Genomic DNA, 13,848 nt, shown 5'->3' with positions numbered 1-13,848 from the left:
GATCATGTACTCACTCTGTCTTAAGTCTTGTTCCTCCTTTTGACTTCCTCCTTTCACTTTTATATACTTAAAAAAAAAGTGTTGCTCCCTTTATTTAGTGACTGGGCCATTTTCTCCTCAGCTTCTGCCTTTGCACGCCTAATCACCTTCTTGGCCTCCTTCCTTCTGGCAAGATACAACTCTTTGTCGTCGTTATTATTTTGAGTCGGCTTATATTTCCTAAAAGCCATCTTTTTTAATTTCACACTAGTTAAAGCCTCTTTTGTAAAGCACACTGGCTTCCTTTTCCTGGTGCTTTTCATAACCCTTTTAATACAAAGGTCTGTAGCCTTTAGTATTGCATTTTTTTTTACCCACCTCTCCTGCGCAGTTGGGAGCTAATGAGCTAGAGCACCATGATCATACGAAATGAGTTTTATCACTCGTGAATAATAAAACTTGTTGAGGCCCGTAGTTACATTTATAGGCATAGTTAATGTTACTAGTGTATACTTTTTAGCTTGGTTTGTGAAACTAAAGGGAGGGATGAAGCGTGGAGGGAGCTTACATTCTAAAGTAGAGGGAAGTAGTAATGGCATTGGGGAGATACAAGGGGCTAAGAAGGTAGGATGGAAAGAATAGTTCAAGCACATGTCTGGTAGGCTGAGCTGAAAACGTTTTGAGGGAGTATTTTGAAGCAGTGTAGGTTGGGGTAAGAGTCTGATGGCGCAAGGGACAAAGTTCCATAGGTTTAGGGCAGTGCAGAAGAAGTCTTAAAGACAGGTGGTTATCAGTGGGGAGGAGAGGTGGCGGTGACTGGAGAGGGCAAAAGCTTTGTAGCTGAGATTGAAGAGTTTAAACCAAGGGTTTGCATCATGCGGCCCTCCAGCTGATGTGGAGATGCTGCTGGACTGATCTTTGTTTCACACCATTTTGTTTCAGCTATCACCTCCACTAGCTCTCTATCCTGTCCAGAATTCAGTTTAAACCAGTGTTCAACATGCGGCACTTAAGCTGCTGTGGAACTAGAGATCCCCGCATGCCCTGCCACAGTTTTAGTATGTCCAAATAGCAAACCTTTGGCACGGCATGCTAAGAGGTGTAGTTGCACAGCAGCTTGAGGGCAGCATGTTGAATACCCCTGGTTAAAACTGAATTCTGTACAAGATAGGGAGCCAGTGGAGTTACTGGCTGAAACAGAATGGTGTGAAACACACATCAGACTAGCAGGAACTTTAAGGAGAGAGGAGGGTGAAAGGAAGACCTGAGAGAAGAAAGTTGCAGTAGTTAATACCGAGAGACAATTGGTGATTGCGCTGAGACAAAAAATAGTTCAGGACCCATCACTTTAAAAAAGTGGAGTCCTACCTCATAGTTTCTGGGTCCCATTGGAATGTAAGGCTTTGTGTAATTTCTAAAACGAGCAGAAATAAAGAGAAAAACAGTAGTTTAGTCCAACATTGTGCTCTACTACTACGAATAAACTGAAGTGCCAGAAGTCATGGGATAGATGACTAGAATAGTGTAAGACCCCCTCTAGCTCGGGCGAAGTGCAGCAACTCGACATGGTATCCATTCCATAACTGTAAGGGCAGGATCTTAGGTGCGAATGGACCTCTACATCACGTCCCATAAATGCTCGATTGAGTTCATGTCGGGCGAACATGGTGGCCAACAACCATTCCTCAACTCTCTAGAATGCTCCTTGAACCAATTCTGGACAACTTGGGACTCATAACATGGTGCATTATCTTGCTGGAATACTCCATCGTGGGGGTACATGAATGGCTGCAAATGATCATCAAGCAATGCAACATAGTGGACGGACACAACCTATTCTCGTGAACACACCCCAGTCCTTTTATAGAACCACCACCAGCCTGTACAATGCCTTGTTGACAACTGGGGTCCATGGCTTCATGGGGTCTGTGCCACACCGGAACCCTACCATCAGCCCGAAACAACTAGAACCGTGACTCACCGGACCACACCACGTGTTGCCAGTCCTCCAGGGTCCAATAAGCGAAATCACAAGCCCAGCTCAGGCGCTGTGTCCGATGTCATATTGTTAGCAGGTGCACTCTGGTGGGTCTTTTGCTCCCATATCCCATAGAAGCTAAAGAATGATGCACTGACCTGTTGGATATGCGTCTGGTTCCTCCAGCATTGAACGTGGATGTGGTTTGCGCTAGTGTCGCTTGTCAACTTCGGAAATGCAATGATCCATTCGTCGGGCACCCACTATCATACCCTATTTGAACTCCGATATGCCATGAGCAGCCTGGCCGGTGTTCACACTGAATTGTGAGATGTCAGATTTCAGCTGATGTAAGTATGGGCATTTCCAAGACTGCACAGTACAGTGATGCCGCCTACCCATTACCTTTACATACACTGGAGTGCCAAAAGTCGGATAGCAGTATGTTTTAGAAAAAAAAATTCAAGGCTTGGAATGGAGTTGCGGCATGGACTGGAGATTAATAATAATAATAATCTAAAGTTTGTTCCGTCTCCTACATTCACGCGCAACTGTAAGTATATAGTGAGTGAGGGTGGGATAGAGCAAGGGGCGGAGCAGCAGTGGTGGAGTATTGGGTGGACTGAGGTCACCAGAGATTTATGCTGATTCTAATACACTAGTATTAGTAATAATGCTCCATAGACTGCCCTACTTGACATGAGACCTCCCCACAGAGGGGCATATTCAATTAGGCGCAGGGTAAAGCTCTGGGTTTCACGCCCAAAACTAATTATCTGGCATTTTGCCTGTGTGGTAAAACCTGTGGAAACGCTTGGTAACACACAGATCCCGCATAAAGTTCTGTAATCTTTTGGTTTCCCCGCTCTTGAAACCCCAGAAACTGCATGCAACGCTGATTTTTTTTATTTTTTTTTTCCCTCACAGCCTCAAGGGCTGTGAGGAGAAATCAATGTTACGCGCTAGGATGCAGGACCTAATTGGATATTCACCAGAGCCTTTAAATGCTCCTCAGACCTTCTTTAGGTGCTAACCATCCCTCTCTCCCCGTCCCCCATGTCTTTTTAGCAGCAGCCCCCCTCCCCAGCCATTTTCTTCTTTAGATGTGAGTGAAGGGAGTAGAGAAGTCGTTTGTGGTCAGTGGTGTTACATGCTGCAGAGAGGTCAAAAAAAGAATGCTGTAATAGAGAAGTGACCTTTTGGATTTATCAGAGAGATGGTCATGGATGACTAGGGCAGGTGTTTTTTTTTTTTTTTTTAATATCTGTGGGGGAGAAAACCGTATTGAGATTGGCAAAGACTAGTTATTGGAAAGAAAGGTAGAGAGGCGGTTTTATGGAAGCCCCTCTAGTTGTGGAGGTGGGGCTAAGAGGGTTTTTTGAGGATGGGAACACAAGGGCATGTTTGAAGGAGGAGTAGATAATGCCAGTAGAAAGGGAAAGGTTAATAAAGGTGGCTGAGGTGTTGGCAGAAGTTAGGATAGGAGTGTGAGAGAGGATGGGGAGAACAGACCACAAGGAGGAAGCGGATGGGGGGGAAAGGGGCAGGAGTGTCAGGAGGAGATTACCTGTCTGATAGATTTTATTTGGATGTGAAGAAATAGGCAAAGTCTGCTGCAAAGAGTTTTAGTGAGTTTAGACTGGATACTGCTTCAACCCATAAAATGACTGCTTCAACTGTATGTATGCAAGAGGTACTCTCTCTAGATTACATTATTATTCTCCCATTTATTTTGCTGCTGTTTTCTTAGCTTAATGGTCATTTGTCCCTTTTTCCATCCTTTTTTTTTTTTTTTTTTTTGTTCAGCTAAACCTATGCGTATAAAAGAGGACATATTAGCCTGCACAGCTGCAGAGCTAAACTATGGTTTAGCACAGTTTGTAAAAGAGATAACACGACCAAACGGAGAGCGCTATGAGCCAGACAGTATATACTACCTGTGTCTGGGCATCCAGCAGGTGAGAGCACTATTTGCTGAATTTCTAATATTTTACCTATGTTGCCTGCTTTTGTCATTTGAAACTACATACACTAGAGGTTTCCAAACTCTGTCCTCAAGGCTCCCTAACAGTCCAGGTTTTAAGGATAATTAGTTATGGTAGACTTACCTTAATACCTCCTTTTCTTCAAGGTCCATAGGGTCCACAGGGATGTCAGGGGGGATAATGTGGTTGGAGAGATCCAGGCACCAAACAGTTAAAGCTTTCAGCTCCCAGGATGCCTCGGGTCCTCCTCCATTTATACCACAGGCCTTCAGTTTTGTTAAGAAGCCTCCACGCAGGAGAAGGAAGAGCAATCGTACACCAGAAACACACTTACACAAAATGAGAATCTGTGACTGAAAGAAAAAATTACTCAATGCAGCCAGGTGCGTCAGGGTGGGTGCCCTGTGGACCCTATAGACCTCAAAGAAAAGGAGTTATCAAGGTAAGTCTACCAATAACTCTAATTTTCTTCTTCAGGGTCCTTAGGGATCCACGGGGATGTCCTAAAGCAGTTCCCCTAGGGTGGGGGATGCTCCTGAGCAGAAAGAACTAATCGCCCAAAGGAAGCATCCTGAGAGGCAAAAGTATAAAAGGCATAGAACCTAAGAAAGTGTGGACAGAAGACCACCTGGCTGCCTTACACAACTGTTCAACAGAGGCACCACAATTAAATGCCCACGATGGCCCTACAGACTGAGTAGAATGTGCTGTCACCGTGCTTGGGACAGGGTTATCAGCCTGTGTACACCTGAGAGATAGTCATGCATAGCCATCTTGCCAGAGTCTGCTTGTTGGCTTGCTATCCTCATTTGTGAAAACCATATAGTACAAAAAGAGCATCTGATTTTCTAACAGAATTTGTGTGCGCCACATAAATACGGAGGGAACGAACTACATCCAGGGAGGCTTCACCTACAGAAACATCTGGAGCCTTAAAAGCTGGAACTACAATTTCTACATTTAAAATGGAAATGGGACACTACCTTAGGAAGGTAACCCTCGCTTGTACGAAAAACAGCTCTATCTGGTGAAAAAATTTAAATGGGGAGCGACAAGAGTGTTGCCAAATCAGAGACTCTGCGTGCAGAAGAGATAGCGAGGAGAAAGTGTCTTTGCTGTCAACCATTTAAAGTCTTCAAAGTCCAGAGGTTCAAATGGGGGAGATTTTAGCCCCTTAAGAACCAAAGACAAATCTGACGGTGCTACCGGTGGAACAAAAGGAGTCTGAACTCTCAGAACTCCATGGAAAAAAAATAAAAAATTCTAACATCTGGTAATGAAGCAATGTTTCTCTGGAACCAGACTGCTAGTGCAAAAACCTGCATTCTCAAAGTGGCCAGGCGGAGACCCCAGTCTAAACCTGCCTGGAGAAAAGCCAGTACCCTGGAAATCCTAAACACTTTAGGATCATACTTTCTATGGGAACACCATTGACCAAAAGGATGCCAAACTCTGTAATAGATGAAGACAGAGGTAGGCTTCGTGCCCTAAGCATAGTTTGAATTACAAAACTGGAAGAACCTTTTGCGCTCAAGATGGAAGATTTAAGAGCCACGCCGTCAAAGCCAGACGAGGCCACCAGTATTACTGTTCCCCCTTCCTGCTTGAATTTCCTGATCACTCTTGGGAGGAGAGAAACCTGAGGAAAGATATGCCAGCTTGAAGTCCCATCTTAAAGCCAGTGGGTCCACAAAGGCTGCTGATGGGTCTCTGGACCAGGATCTGGTAGACCCCATTTGTTTACCAGGAGCTGAAACACTCCCAGATGGAGAGACCACTCTCCGGCATCTATGTCCTGACAATTTAGGGAGTCTGCTTCCCTATAGAGTACTTCCGGTATGAATATGGCCGGAAGATGACGTTCTGCCCAATTCAGAACCTTTTTGCTCCTCTCTTTTATGGCTGCATAACTTGTGCCTCCCTGATGGTTGGCCACTATAATCGTGTTTTCGGACTGGATCTGGACCGGCCTGCCCTGGAGCAGGTCCTGTGCCACGACGAATGCTTTGTTTACTGTTCACAATACCAGAATGTTTATTGGCATATGACTATCTTGTTTTGTCAATCTTCCCTGAAAGGTGTGATGACCTGTCACTGCCCCCCATTTGCAAAGACTGGTGTCCCCGTGGTGAGAAGCACCCAATTTGGAATCCAGAATGGGTGCTCTTTGTTTAGATGATTCTTTTTTAGCCACCACAGTAGGGAGTGACGAACCTCTGGAGTGAGAAGGATCCTCTGGGACCTTATTAGATGATACGGTCCGTTCCACTTGGAGATAATAAATTTTTGCAGAGGCCTGGAACTGAGCATAACCCACCATGTCGAAGGTGAATACCATTGATCCCAGGACCTGCATCGCTGATAGAACGGATACCCTTTGTTTGGGTAGTAGTTTGCGTACTCTCAATGATAGGGCCGCAATCTTGTCCTCTGATAGAAATACTCTTTGGCGCTGAGAGTCCAGAAGTGCTCCCAGATGTACCATCTGCTGTGTTGGAGAAAGAGAGGATTTCTTCCAATTAATGATCCAGCCGTGCTTTTGTAGGTAGGCTATGGTCAGCTGAAGATGGTGTTGTAAAACAACTGGAGTTTGTGCCAATATCAGAAGGTGTCTGTGAGGGGTAAAGTAAGATCTATGAAATATGTTAAGAAACATTTCTTGATACTGCGCCGCAGGCAATAGTCTACATGAAGTACGCAGATTATCAAGCAAAGTCTCACAAGTTAGTAAGGGGAAGGAGGAATGCCACTGGCTTCCCGAGTTAACTTGTTCATGGTCCATCTGCTTTCTTAATATAGTATAGTGTAACATTATAGCCTTTTTAGCCGAAGGGGGGGGGATCGTAAAATACAATCAATAGTATTTTGCCAGTCCGAGTCAGTTTCTCGTATTCTTATCTTCAGGCTGGAATAGACCTAGGCTTCCACCTAGCATCTCTGAAAGTGCAGGGCTCTGCTTTGTCTATCTGGTTTCAGTCGAGAATTGCTCCTATAACAGATGTTCACACCTTCATGCAAGGTGTTCTATGTATACAACCTCCCTTTGTCCTTCCTATGGCTCCATGGGATTTGTCAGTGGTGCTCAAAGCACTTCAGGAGCCTCCATTCGAACCCCTGGAACCAGTGGATGTCAAATGGCTCACTGCGAAGACTTTCTTCTGGCTATAGCGTCTGCCCATAGGGTATAGGATTTAGGGGAGCTTTCATGTCACTCTCCCTTTTTGATATTTCATCAGGACAGGGCTGTTCTTCAAACACGCCCAGGCTTCCTTCGAAAAGTGGTTTCTCGCTTCCACCTGAATGAGGAAATTGTGGTTCTGGCCTTTTAATTCTCCAGACCTCTCGACAGGTGAGACCTCTTTGGATGTGGTCCATGCTGCAAAGATGTACGTGGACCGTACTGCTTCCATCCGGAAATTGGAATCCCTTTTTGTCCTATATGGATTCCATAAGAAGAGTTGGCCAGCTAACAAACAGACTCAGGGCAGATGGATTCGCATGACTATCTCGCAGACTTAAACGCAGACGGGCCTTCCTGTACCGACTACAGTCTCTGCTCATTCTACTTGCTCTGTGGGTCCCTCGTAGGCAACCCGGCGTGGCGCCTCAGCTGAACAACTATGCAAGGCGGCCACCTGGTAGTCTTCTGTTCACACCTTTTGGGTGTAGGGTTCTCCTATCAGCTCAGGAGCGTTCTCGCCCATGAACAACATCTCAATTGTCTCCCTGTGGAGTCCTATGGGCCCTGAAGAAGAAAAGTGATGGTAAAACTTACCTTCGTAAACTCTATTTCTTCAAAGTCCATAGTGTCCACAGGGCACCTGCCCTGACATACTTTGCTTATATGGGCTTCTCCTCTTGGTCACTCGTTTCCTTCTCTGCGTGAGAGTATGATTCCTCAATTTACCAGTCTTCCTTCTCTTCTGTCCTGCTCCTGCCTTAGGCTTGTTAACAAAACTGAAGTGCCCTCGGGCTGTGGGTGGGGTATAGGGGGAAGGACCGGAGTATCCTGGGATTGAAAAGCTTTGCTGTTGGTGTCCAGTCCTCCAGGTCCCACCTACACCTCAATGTCTCCCTCTGGACTTCGAAGGAAGAGAGTTAACGAAGGTAAGTTTTACCATAACTCTCCTTTTTTGATTTAACCATCTGTGCTAAACCATGGACCTCCCTAAAACCTGGACCGTTAGGGTGCCTTGAGGACCGAGTTTGTGAACCTCTGACATAAACAGTTTTAAATTACTGTCTGCATAGATTTTTATATCAAATAAATGATTTAAAATTAATATTTGTAATATGCTGTGTATAAATCAGGAAGTTTAGATAAATTGTTTGTTTGCCTGAATTCATCCAGTTTACAATGTGTTCCATCCATTTATTGGCAGCTGATTACCTTTATTCACTGGGTTTTGATTCTTACACAGGTTTGTGCTAACATAGTATTTTCAATATTTAGAAAAGCTTGTTTCACACTTGTTAGCGCTCTTCTGTAAAGAATCTTATAGTCTGATGTGAAGGACCGCTGTACTGAAACATAGAAAAGTAGATCTATTTCTGCTACATCCATGTGATAACATGCAGATAAGCCAATGTTTTAGGACCATATAATGCTATGAAAATTAGAGAGCTGGTAAGAACTTACCTTTGTTATCTCTCTTTCTACGAAGTCCATAGGGTCCACAGGGAGACCATGGGGGTATAGATCATGATGGCAGTCATCCAGGCACCATGCAGTTAAAATTTTCTCCCAGGATGCACTGGGTCTCCCTCCTATCTCCCGCTCCCGGGCCAGAGGCACCTTAGTTTTGTAGCAAGCCAAAGGCTGGAGGAGGATAATGGAGAAGAAAGTCTGGAACACTCAAGAATCACATTCTCACACAGAAGGAGATGGAAAACCGGTGACCAGAGCGAAGCCCATCTGAAGCACAGGTGCATCAGGGTGGGTGCCCTATGGACTTCATAGAAAGAGAGATAACAAAGTTCTTACCATATCTCTCATTTTCTACTTCAGGGTCCATAGGCTCCACAGGGAGACCTTGGGGATGTCCCAAAGCAGCCCCTTTAAGGTTGGGGACACTCCTGTGCAGAAAGGAGAATCTGCTGCCCAAAGGAAGCATCCTGAGAGGCAAAGATATCAAATGCATAATACCTCAGAAAGGTCTGGACAGAAGACCATGTGGCCGCCTTACAAAGCTGAACAGCCGAGGCGCCACGGCGAGCCGCCCATGAAGGTCCTAGAGACCGAGTAGAATGAGGACAAACAAGGAGTTTGACTTCTGAAAGCAACTGGTACGGTCCACATAATTCCTGAGGGCACGGACCACATCCAATGAGGCCTCACCTGCCGAGAGGTCCGGAGAATTAAAGGCCAGCACAATTTCCTCAATGTGGAAACTAGAAACCACCTTAGGATGGAACCCAGGGCGAGTCCGAAGCACCGCCCTGTCCTGGTGAAAGACAAGAAATGGGGAACAGCAAAATAGAGCCCCCAAGTCTGACACTCTTCTGGCGGAAGCTATAGCCAAAATAAAAACAGTCTTACCAGTAAGCCATTTGAGATCCACTGAGTCCAGGGGTTCAAATGGAGGGCCCTAAGAACAAAAGCCAAATTCCAAGGCGCCACAGGAGGGACATAGGGAGGCTGAATGCGAGTAGGAAAGTGCGGATATCAGGAAGAGGAGCAATCCTTCGCTGGAACCATACTGAAAGAGCAGACACATGCACCTTCAGTGAGGCAAGGCGGAGACCAAGATCCAACCCCGCCTGCAGGAAAGCCAAAAACTCTGGACATACGAAATATCTGGGGGTCGTAAACCTTTGGGACGACACCATTGAAAGTAGGTGGGCCACACCCTGTGGTAAATCCTGGCAGAGGCTGGTTTACGCGCTCTGAGCATGGTGTTAACCACAGAGCCAGAAAAATTCCTTGGTCCTTAGGAGGGATGTGTCAAGTGCCACGCCGTCAAGACAGATGACCCAAGTCCGGGTAAAGGCAAGGACCCTGACCCTGAGACAACAGGTCCGGACATTAAGGCAACAGCAACGGAGTGTCTATGGAGAGACTCTGAAGAGCTGAGTACCAGTGATGTATGGGTCACGCTGGAGCCACCAGCAGGACAGTGCCTCCTTCTTGTTTGAACTTCCGAAGTTCCCGAGGAAGAAAGGCAATTGGAGGAAACAGGTATCAAACTGGAAGGCCCACTTGACTGACAGAGAGACTACCAAGAGAGCCTTGGCATCTCTTTTCCTGGACCCGTACACTGATTGTGTCGGGAGGCCATGAGGTCCACGTCCGGAAGGCCCCACTTGTTCACTAGGAGCTGAAACACTTCTTGGTTAAGAGATCATTTCCCGGGATGCACATCGTGACAGCTGAGGAAGTCTGCTTCCCAATTGAGAACTCCTGGAATGAACACTGCCAATATGGCTGGGAGATGACCTTCCGCCCATGTCAGAGTGCATGACACCTCATGTCATTGCCGCCTGACCTCGAGTTCCTCCTTGATGGTTGATGTAAGCCATGGTCGTGGCATTGTCTGACTGAACTTGCAAGGGCTTACCATGAAGTATGAGTCTGGCTTGTTGCAGGGCCCTGAAGACCGCCTGACGTACTAATATGTTGATTGATAGGGCAGATTCCTCTGCTGACCACCATCCCCGTAATGTGTGGACCAGTCACTGCGCCCCCAACCCTAGAGGCTGGCGTCCGTTGTCAAAAGGATCCAGACCGGAATTCAAAAGGGGCGCACCCTGGCGAGGTGGCCCGTCTGCAGCCACCAAGCAAGAGACAGATGCACCTCCGGAGAGAGCACCATGGTTATGAGTCTTTATCTGATGGGGTAATCCGTCATACCTGGAGAGGATCAATTTTTGCAGAGGCTGGGAATTAAACTGGGCATAGTTCACCATGTCGAACGTCGACACCAAAGGACCCAGTAACTGCATCGCTGAGTGGATGGACTCTTGGCGACTGTGGAGGCATCTGCGTCTGCAAAGTGGAGACCCTTTCCGTAGACAGAAAGATCTGCTGCTGTTGAATCCAACTTTTTTCCAATTGATTAAACCACCCGTTCATCTGTAACATAGATATAGTCAGCTGTAGGTGGTGGTGAAATCCCTCTGGAGACCCTGCCCACAGTAAATGGTCGTCCAGGTATGGTAACAGGCAGATTCCCTGCAGCCGCAGATGGGCTGCCATAACTTTGGTAAACACCCGAGGTGTAGTAGACCAAAAGGCAGAGCCTGAAACCCGTTAGGCTGAGGGTTTATCCTCTGACTTGGAAGCAGGACTTCTTGTGCACCAGGCCTGTTTGTTAGGTTTGACAGCCCTACTGGAAACTGACGACCTTGGGAAGGCCTGACCTGTGAGTTAACCGTGAGGACGTAAGGATTGAAAGGAGAAGGTACAAGGCTTCGCTGAAGCCACAGCTGAAGGCATAAACGCAGAATTAACTGCTGCCAACGCGTCCAGAATCCTGTCCATGTCAGGACCGAACAATACTTCTCCAGTCTATGGGGAAGCATTGTAGGCCTTTCTTGGAAACGGCCTCTGCCGTTCAAGAACGCCACCACAGGAAACGGCGAGCTGCCACAGCTGCAGCAGAGACACTGGAAGTCACGAGACTGATATCCAGAGTAGCCTTCCCAATATGTGTGGCTGTATCTCTGATGTTACCAACCAAAAAAAAAAAAAAAACCTCTGAGGCCTCAGAAACATTTGAGGGAAGGTATGTAAACTTCCGGCAAACCTCCACCTTCCTAACCTTCAGGGAAGAAATGGAAGGCATAGGTAACGTTGCACTTGTAATTAACCATATTACATGGCCACTGCAGGGTATGAGTTCCATTACCGTGCAAGTAACTTCAGGAAATGGAAAACACGCAGTCAAACGTCCCTGAGGTTGATACCTCTTACCGGACGTTCGCCAGGCCGTAGCCCTGCTGTCAAGTAAATGATCCGATAAAGGGAATTCCGCAGTAGTAGCCTTTTATTTGTACAAACAGGGCCTGCTTGAACAGAGGAACTAGTTCGACATCCTCTATGACCCAGACGGCTCTGACAGTTCACACCAAAACAGAAATAGTAACCCCAAACCGAGTCTCCATCTCCAGTGGAGGGGACTCAGGGTTAGAGACATCCGTAATCTCTCAGTCATCAGATGACCTATCAGAGATGTGTGTGGATTATGCTGACACCAGAGGATGTCTAGATGGCTAAGCGGCTTTCTCCTCCTGCAACAAGTCTGTAGAGCAGTAGAGGTAGCCACCATCTACCCCTGGCGGGGGCACAGGAGGAATCTGCATAGCAGTAATCTGTTGTGGCAATCCCTGTGAGGGAAAAAAAGACTGCTGTGGTAACCCTATTGAGGGGAAAGCAGCTGGCACCGCTAAGCGGCCCGTAATTGTAGCCAGGACCTGAGATAAAAGGAAGCCCTTTATATAGGGGTTCCTGCACAGGGACCGGGACATTAGAAGGCCTGGTGGATTGTACCACCTAATCCATCCTGTACCATCTCCTCCTCACATAAACCTGCAGCACATGATCTGTAAAATAGCAGAGTGGGTACAGCAGAGCGCACATTATTGTCCCTCCCAGACGTAGCTGTAGAGCAATATCGCACACAATACAGCATTGAGTGTTAATGCCACCACTAAGTATACAGTGCATCTGGAAAGTATTCACAGCGCTTTACTTTTTCCACATTTTGTTATGTTACAGCCTTATTCCAAAATGGAATAAATTAATTTTTATCCTCCAAATTCTACACACAATACCTCATAATGACAACATGTAATAAGTTTTTTTTGAGATTCTTGCAAATTTAATAAAGAAAAAAAACCTAAGAAATCACATGTACATAAGTATTCACGGCCTTTGCTCAATACTTTGTTGATGCACCTTTGGCAGCAATTACAGCCTCAAGTCTTTTTGAATATGATGCCACAAGCTTGGCACACCTATCTTTGGGCAGTTTTACCCATTCCTCTTTGCAGCACCTCTCCAGCTCCATCAGGTTGGATGGGAAGCGTCGGTGCACAGCCATTTTCAGATCTCTCCAGAGATGTTCAATCGGATTTAAGTCTGGGCTCTGGCTAGGCCACTCAAGGACATGCACAGAGTTGTCCTGAAGCCACTCCTTTGATATCTTGGCTGTGTGCTTAGGCTCGTTGTCCTGCTGAAAGATGGACCGTCGCCCCAGTCTGAGGTCAAGACTGCCCTGGAGCAGGTTTTTATCCAGGATGTCTATGTACATTGCTGCATTCATCTTTCCCTCTATCCTGATTAGTCTCCCAGTTCCTGCCACTGAAAAACATCCCCAGAGCATGATGCTGCCACCACCATGCTTCACTGTAGGGATGGTATTGGCCTGGTGATGAGCGGTGCCTGGTTTCCTCCAAACATAACGCCTGGCATTGATGCCAAAGAGTTCAATCTGTTTCATCAGACCAGAGAATTTAGTTTCTCATGGTCTGGGAGTACTTCAGGTGCATTTTTGCAAACTCCAGGCAGGCTGCCGTGTGCTTTTTATTAAGGAGTGGCTTTTGTCTGGCCACTCTACCATAGAGGTCTTATTTGTGGATTTCTGTAGAGATGGTTCTCCTCTCTCCACAGAGGAATGCTGTAGCTCTGACAGTGTGACTATCGGGTTCCTGGTCACCTCCCTGACTAGGGCCCTTCTCCCCCGATCGCTCAGTTTAGACAGCCGGCCAACTCTAGGAAGAGTCCCAGTAGTTCCGAATTTCTTCCATTTATGGATGATGGAGGCCACCGTGCTCATTGGGACCTTCAAAGCAGCAGATATTTTCTATACCCTTCCCCAGATTTGTGCCTCGAGACAATCCTGTCTCGGAGGTCTACAGACAATTCCTTGGACTTCATGCTTTGTTTGTGCTCTGACATGCACTATC

At 46.6% G+C, this 13,848-nt stretch overlaps 1 protein-coding gene across 1 annotated transcript in view; it reads left to right on the top strand.

The window, feature by feature from the left end:
- ZMYM3 (zinc finger MYM-type containing 3) overlaps positions 1–13,848 on the top strand; it is a 186,193-nt gene that overhangs the window by 167,867 nt on the left and 4,478 nt on the right. The window contains exon 21 of the mRNA XM_088445535.1: positions 3,764–3,915. Coding sequence (XP_088301661.1) covers positions 3,764–3,915 — 152 coding nt within the window. The remainder of the gene's footprint in view (positions 1–3,763; positions 3,916–13,848) is intronic.

Source organism: Taudactylus pleione, unplaced genomic scaffold (genome assembly GCF_031769625.1).
Source record: "Taudactylus pleione unplaced genomic scaffold, aTauple2 ptg000381l, whole genome shotgun sequence".
Classification (NCBI taxonomy): Eukaryota; Metazoa; Chordata; class Amphibia; order Anura; family Myobatrachidae; genus Taudactylus; species Taudactylus pleione.
Note: the sequence above shows the minus strand (reverse complement) of the source record. Positions and strands in the feature narration are given on the sequence as shown.